General features: G+C 41.9%; 1 protein-coding gene across 2 annotated transcripts in view; it reads left to right on the top strand.

The window, feature by feature from the left end:
- tmem183a (transmembrane protein 183A) overlaps window positions 1-19,654 on the top strand; it is a 38,028-nt gene extending 18,374 nt beyond the window's left edge. For both annotated transcript variants that reach the window (XM_033042427.1, XM_033042426.1), the window contains 4 exons: window positions 6,193-6,373; window positions 11,758-11,838; window positions 14,739-14,894; window positions 16,101-19,654. In XM_033042427.1, coding sequence (XP_032898318.1) covers window positions 6,193-6,373; window positions 11,758-11,838; window positions 14,739-14,894; window positions 16,101-16,286 — 604 coding nt within the window. In that variant the 3' untranslated portion in view covers window positions 16,287-19,654. The remainder of the gene's footprint in view (window positions 1-6,192; window positions 6,374-11,757; window positions 11,839-14,738; window positions 14,895-16,100) is intronic.
- The last annotated feature ends 1,743 nt before the right edge of the window (window positions 19,655-21,397 follow it).

Raw genomic sequence — 21,397 nt, 5'->3', positions numbered from 1 at the left:
CTTTGTCGGGTACGTTGAACAATCCTTGTTCGAGACGTACCAGGGCCCCATCCCCGACCTCTACCTCCGTTACATTGACGACTGCTTTGGGGCCACCTCCTGCACCTACACACAACTGACTGACTTCATCCACTTCACCACCAACTTCCATCCGGCACTCCAATACACCTGGACGATTTCCGACACTTCCCTACCATTCCTTGACCTCACCATCTCCATCGCAGGGGACAGACTCCTGACCGACATACATTACAAACCCACTGACTCACATGGCTATCTGGACTACACGTCTTCCCACCCTGCCCCCTGTAAAGACTCCATCCCCTACTCCCAATTCCTCCGCCTACGCCGCATCTGTTCCCAGGATGAGACATTCCATACCAGGGCATCGGAAATGTCCTCGTTCTTCAGGGAACGGGGATTCCCCTCCGCCACCATAGATGAGGCTCACACCAGGGTCTCATCCATACCCCGTAACACTGCTCTCTCTCCCCATCCCCGCACTCGCAACAAGGGCAGAGTCCCTCTGGTCCTCACCTTTCACCCCACCAGCCGGCAAATACAACACATAATCCTCCGCCATTTCCGCCACCTCCAACGTGACCTCACCACTCGCCACATCTTCCCATCTCCCCCCATGTCTGCCTTCCGCAAAGACCGCTCCCTCCGCAACTCCCTCGTCAATTCTTCCCTTCCCTCCCGCACCACCCCCTCCCCGGGCACTTTCCGTTGCAACCGCAAGAAATGCAACACCTGTCCCTTCACCTCCCCCCTCGACTCCATTCAAGGACCCAAGCAGTCGTTCCCGGTGCGACAAAGGTTCACCTGTATCTCCTCCAACCTCATCTACTGCATCCGCTGCTCTAGATGTCAGCTGATTTACATCGGGGAGACTAAGCGTAGGTTGGGCGATCGTTTCGCCGAACACTTCCGCTCAGTCCGCAATAACCTACCTGAACTCCCGGTGGCTCAGCACTTCAACTCCCCCTCCCATTCCCAATCCGACCTCTCTGTCCTGGGTCTCCTCCATTGCCAGAGTGAGCAACAGCGGAAATTGGAGGAACAGCACCTCATATTCCGTCTGGGGACCTTGCGTCCGGATGGCATTAACATTGAATTCTCCCAATTTTGCTAGCCCTTGCTGTCTCCTCCCCTTCCTTAACCCTCTAGTTGTCTCCTCCCACCCTCCCATCCGCCCGCCCTCGGGCTCCTCCTCCTCCTCCCCTTTTCCTTCCTTCTCCCCACCCCCCATCAGTCTGAAGAAGGGTTTCGGCCCAAAACGTCGCCTATTTCCTTCGCTCCATAGATGCTGCTGCACCCGCTGAGTTTCCCCAGCAATTTTGTGTACCTTTAAAATATATATCTGGATTTGGAAGATCCAGCTTGTGGAGAGAAGAAAATCAAATATGGCAAGTTGATATTTGGTGGTATTGTGAGCTTTCGTCGGGGGGAGTTATAGAAAGTTATATTAGTTGGATACCAATGTATTAAATCACATGCTCCATGGTTTTTTTAAGCTAGTTTTCCAAGGAAAAGAAAGTGCAGTAATCAAAGCCCGAAAGGGTAGGATTGGGCTGAAGTTCAGTGTTGAGGGTGGAATGGTTTTTTATCATTCTAATATAATTATTTTCCAACTTCAGTGGTAATTAAACTTTTTTTTTCCACTCCTAGTTTTCTTTACATATTTTTAGGATGTTCAAAAAGTTGAATAAAAAAACACTTAAGAAATGAGTTAATTTATGTTTTTCGCCCATGTGACAAAATAAATTATATATATAATTATACACAAGCGAGAAAAAGACGAAAATTACCAAAAAACATAAGAAAATTTAGTCGTGGGTGAATGAAATTTTGTGATAAAGTCTCAAGGGTGAATGACTGAAATAGTTTAAGAAGCACTGCATTAAAGGATGTGAAGGTATCCATTTTACAAATGGAGCGTGCGCCCCATTTTAAAATAATATGCTCAACCATTCAGTGCAGGCCAGGAAACATGCAAACCCTAGGTATGTTGCAAAGCCTACCTGAAGCGTCTTTGAAAATCTGCCGCTGCGGGTGTCCGCGATTTTGGCGCCGTTTAGAGGGGGCGGGTTTAAAACGCGATTTTCTCTAGGCTGTTCAAATCGAAGATGTTCAGCCTAGTTAATTATTAACGAAAAATCGCTGGAAGACCCCGTCGCAAAAGCTATTATTAGGTTTAAAGGCCTTGAATAATAGTTATAGTAGTTTAAAAATCAATCTCTAAACCCGCGACCGCCAGCAACCGCAGGGTCTCATAAAGCAAACCACAGAAGGTAGGTTGTATATTTTTACATTAAAAAGGGCTTCTAAAGATCCCTTTATACAAAGTTTAATATTGCGAGTAGCTCATTTTGGGCCCATTATATCGCGCAGTATTTTTCTGGGCATTTGGGGCACAAATCTACCGCAATGTGAACGTTCTAAACCAGCGCGTTCCACAGAGACCCACTGGAAAGCTGATTTAAATGGGCATTTATTTACAGCAATTGAACACTGAATTCCTTCCATTTGGCCTATAAATTAATGTAAATGAGATTTAAAAATCATGTTTTATTGTGAATTATTTGTGAATATTATTTGGACATTTAGGCTATTTAAAAATGTTAATCATTTATTAAGAAATGGATAGATGTTTAGATCTAGTAATTGAAGTCTGAAATTAGCTACAATTAGGTAACTAACTAATTATATGCTTTAATTTCAGGTCACCCAAGTAAGATTATTTTATATTTGTTTCAGAATGCTTCAATCTATGATAACTGAAAATTTCATTCAGTTCTCTTAATTTTTAAGAAAGTTATGGGCTTTTGACTGTTCACGATCACAACTTTTTTGTTATGTCTATAGAAAATCAATAGGGAACAAGATGCTCATTTCCGAGTATGAAAATGGCCATAACTTTTTAAATACTTGAGATATGAAAGTGAATTAGGTGTCAAATTAAACTTATTTTTATGCTTTATCTGATGGGATAAATTACAGACTTGATTTTTAAAATCTCAAAATTTTGTAACATTGCTACAAACCCCATTTGAAGATGTCTCATTCAACTCATCTTTGTTAACCATAGTTCATTGCTTTGAATTGATATCAAAGTGCTGCAATGGTGAATATTTTCATGATAAGTTCTGCACATAAACCATTTTCCTAGGTTCCCACATTCACCTTTTGCTTTAGTTTCAAGGTTTATGATAAGTTGATATGCTAAAATTTATTTGAATTTATTAATGGCAAAACCTAAGGCATTGTATTTATCCCTGCACTAACTTCTCTGCACCATTTACACCTTCTCATCCCTTTCAAGGTTGCACCGTTGGGATCAAGTTATCTATGAATGTCAATCCATGGCGAATTTCAAATACAGCAAACCCTCGTTTTAACGGATCTCTTATAATGGATTTGGTTATAGCGGAAAGACCTACAAATGTCTGCTGATGCCACCTCCGGCTTGCATTGTCTCCCTTGCCGCTTATAACCCCAGCAGCCCAGGCCACCTTTGGCTCGCACTGCCTCCCTGGCCGTTTACAGCCCCAGCTCCAACTCCCTGGCCACTCGCATCCCCAGCTGCCCACGTCACTCCCCGGCTCGCGCTGCAGCCGGGCTGGGTGTTCTGTCGACACCGCCAGCTCGCTTCCATGCTGCGCCCGCCACCGCTGGCCTTTACCTGCACACTGGCCGCCTGTGGACCATGAGCAATGTCTCTGCCGATCCTCTCCTTTCCCACGACTGCCAGCAGGCCAGAGCCTTCAACTCACCAGGATTCCATGCCCAGTTCTGGACCGTGAAACTTCACCTATCTATGTTCTCCAGAGATGCTGCCTGACCCGCTGATTTACTCTCACACTTTATATCCTTTCGTGTGTTAACCAGCAGCTGCAGTTGTTTGTTTCTACTGCTTATAAATGATAATACCTTACTTGGTTTGTGGCGTCAATTGGCAATAACGAACACTATTCCCGCTCTCCCCCTCTCCCATGGTCCACTATAACGAGGGTTTACAGCATGTAATTCCATCAACTAAGCTATTTATAACCAATTACATCAGGCAATCTCCAGGCCTACCGTAAAGCAGTTGTCAAGATCCGTTTGTCATGAGTAGAACTGAATTTCTTCAATGTTCTTCATGCCCGCTTCCACTCTGAACAATTCATTTGAAATGCTATCACCTGTCACATGATCATCATTACGAATGTTACTGACTTATATTGATACTCTTTTTTCCCCCCCACCCTACTTGGTAACTTCACGTGTAGGCAGATGATGTGTAACTGAACTTGACCCAAACCCAACCAGGCAGTAATGCTAGTCAAGGCTCACAAGATACAACAGATAAGAACAATCTACTATCCACTTAACTTTAGGTTTTGTGCACACGCACAATTGAACTCTTTCAAACTTAATTTACACCAGTGATCACTTGAACTATAGTTCCTTATGTATAGAAGATCAAATGCGTCGTGATTTTTGTAATGCCCCTTCTTCCCCCACTATTGATTCTATTGGTGCTATCTTAATCTTGTCTCTTTGGGCTGAGTACAAAATATGGTAATTTCTCATGCTTGGGTCATCCTATTTGATAATTTGACCACAAAAAAATGCTCCACATTTATAAGCACTTTGAAAGGGTGATGGACTTCATTTTCGCAAATATTGACTAATGTTTCCAAAGGCTTATGAAAACATCCAGACTTTTGAAACCATGGTTGTCATGTTAATTTGTAAATTTAGAGATCAGGGAGGCCACAGACTTAGCGAAGAGGGGAGCTATATCCCAACAAACATATGCTATCATTGTCTCATTTATTTTACTTATTCCCTTAAATGTGTATATACTCAATTGTATTTTTGTCTTTGTGAATCCCTGCTACTGGATTCCTTTAATCTCAGTCTGTTTTTACAAGTCCCATAGTTTCTCCTGGCAAGCTGGGTTTTGTAGTTTGGTCATTTTTTATGATAGTGTCACAAAACTGCCTTTACAGTAGAACCACCTGATCCTATTAGTTCTAGATCTTTTACAGTTAAATGCATTTTTGTGGGCTTGGCTACAGACACTATTCATTTCTTTGGTATTGAACAGAGAACAGCTGACTAGCTGCAATGCACTTTTCATCTTGTTATGGAACATGTGTCCTGCAGTGTGGAAGCATTGAACACACACCTGACCACGATCCCTGGATTTGTCATTAAGTACTTAGGATTTTCATAATGTTCTGAACTGAGGGGCTGGATGCTCTTTTTTTATCTGATGCCTCAGTTGTATCCCAGCAATAGTATCACAGGTACTATTTAACCACATGTAACCTCATTTATTGTGGTTATTAACCTTTATTAAAAAAAATTGGTTAAGCTCAATTCATTATACTTTTTATTTTATTGTATTTTTACAATTTTAATTAACAGTAGTGTTTTTTAAATACTTTTTATATTTTTAAATACTTTTAAATTCAGCCACTAGTGTTTCATGTCTGATTATCATTCAAAAGTAGTGGCATGGATATTTTGTCAACTTGAGTTTTTAAAGATTATTATGGGATTTCTGGGATGGAGATGAACATATCTGGGTCAAAGATGGAGGCCAGGTCATCATTAGGGTGAAGGTGTTGGAACTGAGGCCTTGACCACTAGGGAGCATGTGACTGCAGAAGAGCATAAGAGGTGCCCATGGGAAGCAGATTGGGTTGAAGATGATTTAAACCCAATTTTTCTGTGATCAGTGAGTAATGGATACATTATGACAATGCACTTCGCACTCTTTTGATGCAAATTTAGAATTTAAAAACGTTTTTCAGTTATCTCCGTTATGCATTGCAGTATTTAGTCTGACCTTTGTAAGGCATGGTGGTTAATATCAATTCATTTGCGTTAAAAGTTTTGATTTGTAATTAGGTAATTTCAGTTACGTAAATTTAGGATGAGTAGAGATTGGTTTGGTAAATCTGATAAAGCAGTCTTTTATTGAAATATGAGATTATAAAATATTAATAAACTGCATTGTACTCTAAACCTATAAATAAACATCTGAGTAACATTCAATATGGTTTTTTTTCTTCCATCTTTCTATTGCTTCAAGGTTCACTGTAAATGTATCTCAATCTATTATTTTTAACGTGTCAATATCAAAGGAAAATTTACAATGCTCTTAACTAATCCATAATCGCTCTTCATTTGTAGATATTACTGTTCAGATGTGTACTTGCCTGAACGTTTGCAACGTGAGGTCATAGGAAGGTTGAGTTCGCTGCGAGCCTGTGTAATTCGTTCTTTGTACCTCATGTATGAGCCATTTCATTCTCGTCTGTCAGAGAAACCATCAATTCCAGAGTCGACTCCAACCACGTTGCAGAATTGCAGTGTAAGTGTCCTGTAATTTGCCATTGCTTGGATTGGTAAAGTTAGAAAGCTTGTAATACACAAACCAAAGTTACTCTTAACAGGATTAGTGTTGCACAAAGAATTGTGAAATTCAGCTTTCCCAGTCTTTCTACATCAGACATAATCTGTTTGATGCATTGCACCTGATTTCATGGCAAATATTTTATGTCTGCCACTTTCTTGAATTCTATCCCTTGATTCCTTTAATATCCGAAAATCATTTGATCTTTGACTTAAATATACACTAATTGAGCTTCCATAACTTTCTCATAGAAAATTCATTAACCCCTGGGTGAAAACATTTTTCACCTTGGTCCTCAATAGATGTCCCCTTATTTTGAGACTCTGCCCAATGGTTTTAGAGTCTGCAGCACAAAGACAATCATCTCTGTCAAGCCGCGCAAAAAAAAAATCACATTGAAGTTGTAATTTTCCATTGTTTACCCTTCCAATTACTTACAAGCTTTGTGAATTTTAATAACTAATGTGTCGTGTTAAATATTTGACTATTGAGCATAAGCAAATGTGTTCTTTCTACTGTCCGGAGACACCCATTGTTTCTGCTTGTTCATGTCCCACCGAATTAATTTGCACATACCTTGACTCTATCCGATCCCCTCTGGTCCAATCCCTCCCTACCTATGTCCAAGACACCTCACATGCCCTTCGTCTCTTCAATGACTTCCGTTTACCACGCCCCCACTCCCTCATCTTTACCATGGATGTCTAGTCACTGCACCTCCATCCCCCAGCAGGAAGGTCTTAAAGGCCTCCGTTTCTTCCTCGAACGCAGAACCACCCAATTTCCGTCTACTAATACTCTCCTCCCCCCTGGTCCTTACCCTCACCAACCTTCGACTCGTCCCACTTCCTCCAAATCCAGGGCATAGCTATGGGCACTTGCATGAGCCCCAGCTATGCCTGCCTCAATGTAGGGTACGTCGAACATTCACTGTTCCAGGCGTAAACTAATGGCCGAACTCTACCTCCGCTACATTGACGACTGCATCGGTGCTGCCTCCTGAACACATGCAGAACTCACTGCATCCTGCACTCAAATTCACTTGGGCCATCTCCGCCATCTCCCTGCCTTTTCTGGATCTCACCGTCTCCATCACAGGAGAGAAACTTTTGACTGACATCTATTACAAACCTACTGACTCCCATAGCTATCTAGACTACACTTCTTCCCACCCTGCTTCCTGTAAAGACTCTATCCCCCACTCTCAATTCCTCCATCTACACCGCATCTGTGCCCAGGATGAGGTTTTCCATACTAGATCATCGGAGATGTCCTAATTCTTTAGGAAACGGGGGTTCCCCTCTTCCATTATAGATGAGGCTCTCACTAGGGTCTCCTTGAAATCCCACAGCTCCACTCTTGCTCCCCCTCCCCCCATTCGCAACAAGGACAGAGTCCTCCTTGTCCTCACCTTCCACCCCATCAGTGGTCGCATACAGCATATAATCCTCCAACACTTTTGCCACCTCCAACGGGATCCCACTACTGGCCACATCTTCCCATCACCACCCCTTTCTGCCTTCCGCAGAGACCGATCCCTCCGCAACTCCCTGATCAACTTGTCCCAAACCACCCCGTCCCCAGGTACTTTCCCCTGCAACCGCAGGAAATGCAACGCCTGTCCCTTTACCTCCCCCCCCCCAACTCCATTCAAGGATTCCAACAGTCTTTTCTGATTAAGCAGAGGTTCACTTACACCTCCTCCAACCTCATCTACTGTATCCGCTGTTCCAGGTGCAACTTCTATACAAGTTGAACAGGGTACAAGTTGAATCAGGAGTTAAAATTGGCATGTAGTAAAAGTAATGCTAAGGTTGTTATGAGAGATTTCAACATATAGGTAGAGTGAGAAAATCAGGTTGGTACTGGACCCCAAGAAAGGGAGTTTGTGGAGTGTCTCCGTTATGGATTCTTAGAACAGCTTGTATTGGAGCCTACCTGGAAGAAAGCAATTCTGGATTTAGTGTTATGTAATGAACTGGATTTGATAAAGGAACTTGAGGTTAAGGAGCCATTTGGAGGTAGTGACCATAATATGGTCATGTTTAATCTATAATTGGAGAGGGAGAAGGTTAAATCGGAGGTGTCAGTGTTACAGTTGAATAAAGGGAACAATTGAGCCATGAGGGAGGAGCATGTCAAAGTTGACTGGAAAGATACCCCAGCATGGATGACAGTGGAACAACAAAAGAAAAGTACAACGTAGCAAAGATGAGCGGGAAGAAAGAGGATTGGGTGATGTTTAAAGAGCAACAGAAGATAACTAAAAAGGCAATACGGGGAGAAAAGATGAGGTACAAAGGTAAGCTAGCCAAGAATATAAAGGAAGATGGTAAAAGCTTCTTTGTGAAGAGGAAAAAATTAGTTAAGACCAAAGTTGGACCCGTGAAGACTGAAAAAGGTGAATTTATTATGGGGAACAAGGAAATAGCAGGAGTTGAACAGGTACTTTGGATCCGTCTTCACTAAGGAGGACACAAACAATCTTCCTGATGTCCTAGTGGTCAGAGGATCTGGGGTGATGGAGGAACTGAAGGAAATCCACATCAGGCAGGAAATTGTGTTGGGTAGAATGATGGGACTGAAGACTGATAAATCACTAGGGCCTGATGGTCTGCATCCCAGGGTACTTCAGGAAGTGGCTCTAGAAATCATGGATGTATCGGTGATAATTTTCCAATGTTCTATAGATTCAGGATCAGTTCCTGTGGATTGGAGGGTAGCTAATGTTACCCCACTTTTTAAGAAAGGCGGGAGAGAGAGAAAACAGGGAATTAGAGACCAATTAGTCTGACATCGGTGGTGAGGAAGATGCTGGTCAATCATAAAAGATGAAATAGCGGCACATTTGGATAGCAGTAACAGGATTGGTCCGAGTCAGCATGGATTTACGAAGGGGAAATCATGATTGACTAATCTTCTGGAAATGTTTTGAGGATGTAACTAGGAAAATGGACAAGGGAGAGCCAGTGAATGTAGTGTACCTGGACTTTGAGAAAGCATTTGATAAGGTCCCACATATGAGATTAGTGGGCAAAATTAGGGCACATGGTATTGGGGGTAGAGTACTGATATGGATAGAAAATTGGTTGGCAGACAGGAAAGAAAGAGTAGGGATTAACGGGTCCCTTTCAGAATGTCAGGCAGTGACTAGTGGAGTACCGCAAGGGTCGGTGCTGGGACCACAGCTATTTACAATATACATCAATGATTTTGATGAGGGGATTCAAAGTAACATTAGCAAATTTGCAGATGACACAAAGCTGGGTGGCAGTGTGAACTGTGAGGAGGTTGCTATGAGAATGCAGGGTGACTTGGACAGGTTGGGTGAATTGGGCAGATGCAGTTTAATGTGGATAAATGTGAGGTTATCCACTTTGGTCGTAAAAACAGGAAGGCAGATTGTCATCCAAATGATGTCAAGTTGGGAAAAGGGGAAGCACAACGGGATCTGAGGGTCCTTGTTCATCAGTCAATCAAAGTAAGCATGCAGGCACAGCAGGCAGTGAAGAAAGTGTGTTGGCCTTCATAACAATAGGAGTTGAGTATAGAAGCAAAGAGGTCCTTCTGCAGTTGTATAAGGCCCTAGTGAGACCACACCTGGAGTATTGTATGCAGTTTTGGTCCCCTAATTTGAGGAAGGACATTATTGCTATTGATGGAGTGCAGCGTAGGTTTGCAAGGTTAATTCCAGGGATGGCGGGACTGTCATATGCTGAGAGAATGGTGCTGCTGGGCTTGTATACTCTGGAGTTTAGAAAAATGAGAGGGAATCTTATTGAAACATAAGATTATTAAGGGTTTGGACATTATTATCTCAATGGGGTTAGGTTAGGTAAGGGGGAGGTGCAGCGAGACCTGGGCGTCCTTGTACACCGGTCACTGAAAGTTGGCTTAAAGGTACAGCAGGCAGAAAGCTAATGGAATGTTGGCCTTCATAACAAGAGGATTTCAGTATAGGAGTAAAGAGGTTCTTCTGCAGGTGTATAGGGCTCTGGTGAGACCACATCTGGAGTATTGTGTACAGTTTTGGTCTCCTAATTTGAGGAAGGACATCCTTGTGATTGAGGCAGTGCAGCATAGGTTCAGGAGATTGATCCCTGGTATGGCGGGACTGTCCTATGAGGAAAGATTGAAAAGACTAGGCTTGTATTCACTGGAGTTTAGAAGGATGAGGGGAGATCTTATAGAAACATATAAAATTATAAAAGGACTGGACAAGCTAGATGCAGGAAAAATGTTCCCAATGTTGGGCGACTCCAGAACCAGGGGCCACAGTCTTAGTATAATGGGGAGGTCATTTAAGACTGAGGTGAGAAAAAAACTTTTTCACCCAGAGAGTTGTGAATTTATGGAATTCCCTGCCACAGAGGACAGTGGAGGCCAAGTCACTGGATAGATTTAAGAGAGAGTTAGATAGAGCTCTAGGGGCTAGTGGAGTCAAGGGATATGGGGAGAAGGCAGGCACGGGTTATTGATAGGGGTCGATCAGCCATGATCACAATGAATGGCGGTGCTGGCTCGAAGGGCCGAATGGCCTCCTCCTGCACCTATTTTCTATGTTTCTATGACACGCTAGAGGCAGAAAACATGTTCTCGATGTTGGGGGAGTCTAGAACCGGGAGCCACTGCTTAAGAATAAGAGGTAAGACATTTAGAACGGAGATGAGGAAACACTTTTTCACACGGAGAGTTGTGAGTCTGTAGAATTCTCTGCCTCAGAGGGAGAATTAGATAGGGCTCTTAAAGATAGTGGTCAGGGGATATGGGGAGAAGGCAGGAACTGGGTACTGATTGGGGATGATCAGCCATGATCACATTGAATGGCAGTGCTGGCTCGAAGGGCCGAATGGCCTGCTCCTGCACTTATTGTCAATTGTCTATCGGCGAGACCAAGCGCAGGCTCGGCGATTGTTTCACTGAACTCTTCCACTCAGTCCGCCTTAACCTACCTGATCTCGCGGTTGCTCACCACTTTAACTCGCATTCCCAATCTGACCTTTCTGCCCTGGGCCTCCTCCATTGTCAGAGTGAGACCCAGCGTAAGTTGGAACAGTACCTCATATTTTGCTTGGGTAGCTTACACCCCAGCGGTATGAACATTGACTTCTCTAACTTCAAGTAGCCCTGGCTTTCACTCCCTTTCCATCACCTCCCCCTTCCCAGTTCTCCCGCCAGTCTTACTGTCTCTGTCTACATTCTATCCCTGTCCAGCCCACTCCCCTGACATCAGTCTGAGGAAGGGTCTCGACCCGAAACGTCACCCATTCCTTCTCTCCAGAGATGCTGCCTGTCCCGCTGCGTTACTACAGCATTTTGTGTCTACCTTGTGTTGTTTCTAGTGCTTGCTGTACTGGTGCAAAAAAGGAAGTGGAAATAGAACAGACCAAAGATGGGAATTCAACTATAAATTCAAAAAGCAGGTATGCACTGAAGTTTTAAGATGATAATTAGTGTTTGGCCCAAATACAGAATATTTTTATTTTTTAATATTTTAACAATATTATAGCTGTTTGTGTTTATGTTGAAGCTGCATTCTCACTTTTACGACTTCCAAATGAAAATCTGCATCCTTATATGGCATAGTCCCAAAAATTAAGGGGACTCGTGTGAGTTAATTTAGTTATTAATTAATTAAGTTCCCACTTGCAGCTATAGTTTGTAAATGCCTAGCTAAGCCAAATTTATTCCCATAGAGAAATAGTTTGTTTTTATTAGACGTTTCCTAAGGACAATATATTTTTGGTTAAAACATTTGCATGGGAAAATCTAAAGACTAAAACAATATATACTTCCGGGGTAGTCATGATTGTCAAAGAGACCAAATTAAATTGCAAAACTATAAGTGGCAGGCCTTTAGAACTTAACTAATGTAAGAACGATTTCTGTGGTAGATTACTTACAATACAATACAATACAATTTATTTGTCATTTGAACCCCATTGAGGTTCAAACGAAATGTTGTTTCTGCAGTCATACACACAAGAAAGAACCAAGACACAACACAATTTACACAAACATCCATCACAGCGCATCTCCTCCTCGCTATGAAGGACTCCAGTCTTTTGGCACCTCTGTGTCTTACAATGAGCCATCTTGGTGAACGGCTGCTAGCCAGCAGCCGTCCGTTTTAATTCGTTTTTTTTAATAGTTTTTAGTGAGTCCTGTTTTTCGTTTGTTGGGGATATGGACTTTTTAATGTGGGGGGTAGGTCTCAACTGTATTTCTAGGTCCCTACCTGGTCGGTGAGGCAGCTTCTTCTCCGGGCTGCCCGTCGATCCGTCGTCGTGGCCTACCTGCGGGCTTGGAGCGCCGTTTCCTGGCGGGAACCGCCCAGCACCTCGGCCTCGGCGGCGGCACAGCATCGGAGCGCTGTGGAGCGGAGCGGAGCGGGCGATCCCTTGCCTGGGGCGACGCGCTGGAGCTCTGGCGAGCTGGACCGCCGAGAGCAACAACTCCGGGCTGCGGGTTTGCGGAGCGTAGAGGCGGCGCCGACTTCAACAACGGGAGCCTGGGAGCTCCAAACCGGCGCGGCCTTGTCGGCTTCGGCAGCCGCGGGCTCCAACCAGGAAGCGGCCGTTCCAGGTGGCCCAGCCGCCGAGAGGACTCTCCCGACGCCGGGGCAAGACCACCCGGTGAAAACGGCCAGGAACATCGGGCCTCCGTAGAGGCAACTGCGGTGGCCCCAATAGGCCTGACTTTGGGGTGAACATGGGGTGGGGACTGGACATTGTACCTTCCTCCACAGTGCTATCCACTGTGGGGGGATGATTTTTTTTGTCTATTTGTAGTCTTGTAGGTCTGTGTCCAAGATGGCTGCCGTGAAGAGAGAGTGGACGCTGGCACGAATTGGTTGCCGCTGCTCCCTCTTCACATTGTGTTTTTGATTTTCTGTTTTTGGATTGAATCCTGTTTTTAATTTGTGTCTCTGTGATGTCCTTATTGTTATATTCCGATTATATGTTTACTATGTAAGGTGTCCTTGAGATTTTGTATGAAAGGCGCCCATTAAATATAAAATTTATTATTTATTATTTATTATGATGGAAGGCAAAGACTTATCTCTCCCCTGCACTCCCCATTCCCCTCCCGATGTCAGAGTCAAAGCCCCCGGTGGGCGATGGTAATGGTCCCGCGGCCATTTACGCCGCGCCGGGTGATGCAAGGCCGCACTCCGAGTCTTGTTGTTGGAGCCCCCGGTGGGTGCTAGCAAAGTCCCGCAGCCATTCCAAGCCGCGCGGGGCGATGATGTAAGGACCCGCTCCAGGTACTCTTCGACCCCACAACTCGGGCGGGTGAAGTCGCCGTTGCAGAAGCCCCGAAAAGCGGTCTCCCAGCAGGGACCCGCGGGCTCCCGATGTTCCTGTCTGCCAGACCTGCGGTTGGAGCCTCCGAATCCCCGGGGTCGGGTCGCAGCAGCGCGCCACCACCGCTCCACCCGCTCCGAACTCGGCCAGCTCCGCGATGGTGAGTAGGTCCGCAGGCTCCGTGACTGGAGCCCCAGGTCGTTCCTGCTGGAGGCCGCTCCACGGTGCTAGGCCCCAATGACAACGGAGACACGACAGAGAAAAGGTCGGGTTCTCCATGTAGGGGATAGATTTTTAAAGTTTCCCCCACCCCCCGCCCCCCCACACACATACCCACACACATACACAAAAAAATAAAAATAAAAACTACATTCAAACGAGACAAAAAATAATAAAAAGACAGACGGACTGCAGAGGCCGCTGCGACGAGAGTCGCGCCGCCCACCGATGTATACTTCATGTATACGTCTTGAATTACTTGTTATTTCAGTCATCCTGTCCCCTTTCTCATTTGTTTAGGCAGGCTCCAAGTTTAATGAACCAAATCATGCCTGATCCCACCTTGTCTAGAGTAGAGGATAATAAGATTGACCTTGACCTCTCTGGGTTAGAAGGCAAAAACTACCTTTTGTTTTCTTATCATTATATGGAAACTGTAACTTGGTGAAAATATTGGTTGCAAGCAAGACTAAACTCTTATTTTTACCAAAGACCATGGAAATATTAATTGAAGGGTCATGATACTTTGATAGATTGTCGGAGGGTTAGTTATACCTGTGGGTTTCTCGCACAACAAAGTATTAACATCTTCATGAGAATTGAGAATTTTTTGATGGAATTTAATATTTAATTGGCATATTTTTTATAGAAGCTAAAATTTAATTCCTCATTAATTATTTTGCTTTTAAAGCTTTGTTTTGCTTCCCATATTTGCTGTCAGAACTGTTTGCAGTAGAAGAGTCTGTTGGTAGTGTTTGGTTTATTTACAAGTAATTTCAATAATGTGTATCCATCAGTCTCCTAAGTTGAAGAATGGCTGTCGAAATGGACTTCAGTTTCCTAGACAATATGAACAAGTGCACAAGAACCCTGACCAAGACTGCTACTTATTGCAGATCACCACTTTCAATTTCATCTTCACACCTGTGGTTATGGGAATGACATTAACATTGGTAAGTTGAATGTTCTAAATAAGTATTCCAACGCTAAATAGTACACGTAATTTATGTGGCTTAAATTCACTTTGATTTCTTTCCCGTCAGCACCAATTATTGACAGCACCACATCAGCCGGTGAAGGGGGTATGGTGGAGTTGGATAACTCCCATCCACCCTGGATAACTATTACAATGTAGCCATACATGCATCCATAAGATTAATCAAAATATGAAAAATGAAACGTACACTGAAGCGGCACACTAGGCGGCACAGTGGCGAAACAGTAGAGTTGGTGCCTTATAGCGCCACGGACCCGGGTTCGATCCTGGCATCGGGTGCTGTCTATGGGGTGTTTGCACATTCTCCCTGTGACCATGTGGGTTTCCTCTAGGTGCTCCAGTTTCCTTCCACATCCCAACGACGTGCCGGTTTGTAGATTAATTGGCTTCTGTAAATTGTCCCCAGTGTGTAGGAAAGTGCTAGTGTACGGGGTGATAGCGGGGCGGTGTGGACTCGCTGGGCTGAAGAACCTGTTTCCACGCTGTATCACTAAAGTCTGAAGGAACTGCAGATGCTGGTTAACAAAAAGGATCGAGTGCTGGAAAAGGTGTGGGGTGGGGGAGGGGGGAAGGATGTTGGGTATTGGGTAGTTACCTACATAAAAGATAGATTAATTCACTGGCTACAATGTGCGGGAAGGTTTTAGGGTAAGGTATGGTCAGATACTTTTTCAAGTAAGAACCCTTTTTTCAATCATCTATAGTCTAATTATTTGTCACTCAACTATTGTTGTTTCAGGGTGAGAAAAATGTGGGAACATTATAATGTTTATATAAGCATGGACTAGAAAATAATTATCTTGTACTAATCTGTGGAAAATATCTTGTGACGAATATTTATCTTGCAGATGTCTTCCATAAACAAAATCATTTATTATTTGACATTGTATCCCAAATTATTATGCTTAAGAACCATGGAATTCTGTTGGGCTGAGACTTTTGTTGGGGAATCTGTGGAAATCCAAATTCTAACCATTGATTTCAGCTGCTGCTTTATAGCCATGTTCTTCCTATTTATTGAACATCCTTATATTGGTATCTTGCAATTTTTTAAGGTTATCTTACAAGATTGCAGTTAAAGCATTTAATTAACTAATGTATGTTTAAACTTTCTTAGTTTAGGTAAAGTGGGATAAAATTAAAGTTTATTTTTCTTTTACAGTTTACAATAAACGTGAGCACTGATATGAGGCACCATCGTGTCAGAATGCTATTTCAGGACTCCCCACTTCCACAAGGCAAGAAGCCTAAAAAGGACCAAGGACTCCAAGTTATCTTGGATCCTGTGCATAGCGTACGTTTACTGGACTGGTGGCATCCACAGTATCCCTTTTCTGCTAGTATTTAATACTATTTTCCTTTAAAACAATTGCAAAATTGAGAGGCAAAAATTGGACATAAAATTGAATTGCATGTTAATATGGAGAATGAGTTCAGTTTTTAGAGGAGTGACTTATGGAATGTAGACTGTTGTGATTTGTATACGTCATAAGTATTTGCAACTGAAGTGCAAATGTTGAGGGCTGAAATGTTAGCACCATTTGGAACCCTGGATCTGAGAATCAGGGAAAACTAATCTTGTAATTGATAAAAAGGCAGTTCAACTTTAGATGTTTCTGATTATTTTATACATAGAAATTTAGCAGAATGCTTGACGCGGCAGGAATCGATTCTCTCTTACTTGGACAGTATGAAACTTAAATATTAGCAGTGATGTTCAAGGGGTAGGAAGTTGTAGGCACAGGGTACCCTTGTCATTTATAACACACTCATGGAGTGTGCAGTGGTTTTTAATTGTTGTTAATAGTAACCAATAAAATATTGGTAGACAAAAATGCTGGAGAAACTCAGCGGGTGTGGCAGCATCTATGGAGAGAAGGAATAGACAACGTTTCAGGTCTCCAGCATTTTTGTCTACCTTCGATTTTTCCAGCATCTGCATTCTTTCTTAACCAATAGAATATTGCTCCCCTTAATGTATTTCCGCAAAAGATCATTGCGAAAGCAGTTCTCTGCACAAACTAGAAATAGAACTTCATTACCATTAAACCCATGGTGAAATGTCCAAGGGCATCATGATCATCATGAATCATAAGAAGACTTTGGAGCTGGAACTTAATTATTTACAAAGAGAACCTTTGTATTGAACATTGTCCTGAAGTTCCTATTCTCTCTGTTCTAATTCTGGACAATTAGAAATGGATTAAACATGAAGCTCATTAGTTTTGTTTTGAGTAATTTGATGAAGTGATTTAGATTGCCATTTATTTAGTCAACTTTAGAAATGTGCAAAAGAATTTTGAATTGTACTTGGAAAAGCAAAAAAAAAAAATGCAGGCTGAAATTTGAATTGTATGTTGGCATTCTGAAACCTTACCCACTCAATACATCTGGGATATTTTTGAATCTCTGCAAAACTTTGAAGTGGATTAACATTATCCTGATAAGAATTTAGTACATTCATCCTATCACATTTTTGTAGGTGGGATTGCCAATACATTTCTTCATGTCAAACAGAGTGTATTTAAGAATTTGCTGCTTGTTCTTTGATAAGAAACGTGCGTAAAACATGAAAGGCACTTTTTTTTACTGAAGAGTTTTCAGAACATTAAAAGTGACTGATCGTGTTAACTGAGGATCTTGTTTCAGTTTGGTATAGTTCAGTTTTTGAATGAGGAAAAAAGTGGAGCTTGATTTGTTTTGAATCAATCTTTGCTACGTTTAACGAGCTGCCTCATTCCTTAAAAGACATAGTTGATAATTGAATGATTTTGTTGATCTGAGAATGAAAAGAATAAATACAATCCCAAATCAACCTTAACTCAACTAAGCAAGATAAAATTCAATACTATGTCATGGATTGCAGCAGCTCGGGTAGTTCTGGTTAACAGATTAAATTATACTATTTTTTTGCACAGTGCATGGCACCTTATTAAGTTTAGTAGCATATAATTTGCTGCCATGTGAAGCTTAGAGCATTGTTCATTCCAGCAAAGGCACTTAAACCAAAGTATGAAAATAATTGTGAAGATTTTGCGATTATCCTTCATTGGTATTTTATGAGGTACTTTGTATTTGTGTTTCTGCAAACACATTTTTAAGATGTGCGCATACATGTTAAAACAATTTGAGAGTTGAGAGTTTGTAGATCCATTGGTTCTAAAATAGAACTACAGATGCACAAAATTCAGATATTTATACATTTTCAATCTTTTGGGGAACTATTGGGACATTGCTAATATATTGTTCGAAGAATCTTTTGTGAAATTGTTGGAGTAAGCCTTTAATTGTGGCTGTTTAGTTCAAAGCTTACATTGATTTACTAGTAGATTAATTCAATGATAGAAAATGATTTGCCAATTTTATTTTTAAAGCCCGTTTTAACCATGGAAAGCAAAGTCAAATTTTCAACTAGGAGTGATATATATGTGGAACAGAATCACGATGCTGTGAAAATACTAACTTGCTATTGTCCTACATTACATTTTTGTTTCTATGAGCAAAATCTAGTATGTTTGTGAAATATAACTGATCATTCACTAATGAGATACCATGTTCCAGAAAATTCAGAAATCTTGGGTAACATTAAGATAATCTTTTAATAGATGTAACGGTGATTGTCTTCTTAGATTGGTGACTGCTGTCAGAACCAGCATCTCATGTGTAGTAGCACGTCCAGGATAGAATATTCCGGTAATGTATTTCAACTGAAGTTTGTTTCCCTTCAGAATAGCAATCAAAAGTTTACATGAGGGTGATGCATTTGTTTTTATACAATGAAGGGAGTCTATTGACACTGAGCTAATGAAGTTCATCTGATTCCAGAGATCAGTTATTGAGCTATCATTCAACTTTTCAGATGCATATTGAAACCATGTATTTAATTTGTTCCCCTGGTAATTTACAGAAATGCAGAAAACTAAACTAGCCAGAGGTTTTTCAGCATATGCCAAGTGCTACTAGTTACAGGCGTCTTACTAAATTACAACTGTGATGAACTAGATGATTCCTGTTAAATTCAAAGACTTGGACAGAAGTTAATGATTTATCCATCTGTATCGTGAGTAGGAAAATCTAATGAGTAGTGGATCTTAAATGTTACTAAGAAAATAATTTGCCTTTAATTTTCTCTGTATTCTGGCTCTTTGTCTTCGTACAGTATTTGAGTAAACACATGCCCAGTTAGACATATTATGAAGACATTGGAGAGTAATCATGAAGCTTTATCATCAAATATAACAGAATCAAATTGTTGATATTGTTGCGATGTGATTTTAAAATTGAGATCTGCAAAATTATGTAAAAGCCCTGTTTTCAACTTGAGATTAACTATTTAAAGTATCATTGAGTAGACGAAAAACGTGTGGATTTATTCTTGTGAAGTGCTGATGATATCTGAGATTGAGCATACGTTATAATTGCAGCAAATCAGAAATCTTTGAATTGTATTTCAAACTGCTCAATTCTACTTGGTTATCATGGTTATTTCAACTGGACTATATAAGTGAGTGATGAACTAGATGTTGGTTGACAACTGATGAGCATGACTCCTGAATTCATTTCTTGGATAATTAGAATTACCACTTAAAAATGTAGAACATCAATTTCATGAAAATTTAATTAGAATACTTGCTGAACAAATCAATTTTTCAAATGACATCACATTCATTTTTAGACTGTAGAATTTCAGCCCCCAATAAAGTTCATGAAAGAGAATTGGATGTTTTAGACTCTTTATTTACTACCAGTTGTGTTTATGAGCTTCTAAGTTGAACGCCATGTGAATAGCTTTATTGGGAAATCGGAGAAACTATCAAGACTGGCAACTAAAGAAAAAAATAGGTATTCACTTTTGAATTTTGTTTAGATTAGGGCATTTTCCTTTTCTGGGTGTGATGCAGGTTTTGAGGATTCTAATCAGTGTTGGAGGAAGAACACTGCAGGGTTACAAATAAAGTATGTTTATTGAAATACAGTGAAATACAGTCCAGGGTTTAAATAAGCCCCAAATCTCATGCCCTTCTGATCATTGGTTCTCCATTGAAAAAAGCAGTGGCTGGAAGCAACAAACCTCATGCCCTTCTGCCCATCAAGAACTCCGGCTTGCGATAGTTGCTCTGGAGAACTCGAGAGCAGGTCAAAGGCTCTTAACAGGACTCCTCATTTATACACCAAGACTACACTAAGGAAAATAAAATAAAATGGTTGGCATCCGAGAGGTCACGTAGGTAAAGAGAGACCAAGCGCAAGTAGTTCAGCAAAACAGTCGGTAAGTTTACATTTGGTCTCGCCAATGTACAGAAACCCACATTTGGAACACCGGATGCAGTAGATGAGGTTAGAGGAGGTACATGTCAACCTCATGTAACATGAAATGACTGTCATGGTCCCTGGATGGAGTCGAGGGAGGAGCTAAAAAGATATGTGTTGCACCTCCTGTGGTTGTAGGGGAATGTACCTGTGGAGGTGGTGATATGGGTGGGTAGGGGTGAGTGAACTGCGGAGGGAGCGGTCCCTGCGGAAGGCGGAAAGGGTGGAGATGGGAAGCCAACCATTTCAACTCCTTCCTACTCCCATACTCTCCTTTCTGTCCTGGGCCTCCTCTACTGCCAGAGTGAGGAAACACACAAATTCTTGTGCGCCTCGTACCTTGGGTACCTTACAACCCAGCGGTATGAACATTGAATTCTCTAATTTTAAGTAACTTCATCTTATACTCCCCTCCCTCCTTAGTCCTCCTGAGTTGTTTTATCAGTTCCACAGTTGTCCATTTTGTTTCTTTTGAGATCCCACCTTCCATTGCCAATTATGGATTTCGGGCAACGCCCTGTCTGGGGACATTTGTGGCTAACCCTGATTGGTCCTGGTTTTTTATTGCTTTTAACTCGTCACCTTTTCCACCCCCTGCTTTTAGTCTGAAGAAGAGTCCTGACCCAAAACATCACCCATCATTTTTCTCCAGAGATGCGGCCTAAACCACAGAGTTACTCCAGCACTTTGTGTCTTATCTTTGGTATAAACCAGCGTCTGGAGTTCTGTGTTAAATGGGAATATTTGTCGTAGGTGATAATTCACTAATTCTCAGAATAAAGCTTTGTCCATTTGGTCGATAGATCAGGATATTTGAGGTTGAATGACATTGTTGAATTGATTACCAAAAATAATGTTCAAATCCTCTCGAAGAGACATTGAGAGCTGCAAGACTATTTGTGATTGGTTTCTTCAACTCAACATTATACGTGGTGAACACAATACAGGTATGTCACAGATTTTCTGACAACTGATACTAGATGGCATAGCTTTAAAATGACAAGCAAGTTTTTTTAACAGGGTGGTGCCAGGAATGTGCAGCTAAGGGTGGCTCTTGAGGCAGATACGATAGTGGCATTTAAAAAACTTTTGGATAGGCATATGAATATGGAGAGATTAGTGGGATACGGATTATGTGCAGGCAGATAC

This window comes from Amblyraja radiata, chromosome 24, assembly GCF_010909765.2.
Source record: "Amblyraja radiata isolate CabotCenter1 chromosome 24, sAmbRad1.1.pri, whole genome shotgun sequence".
Taxonomy (NCBI): domain Eukaryota; kingdom Metazoa; phylum Chordata; class Chondrichthyes; order Rajiformes; family Rajidae; genus Amblyraja; species Amblyraja radiata.
Note: the sequence above shows the minus strand (reverse complement) of the source record. Positions and strands in the feature narration are given on the sequence as shown.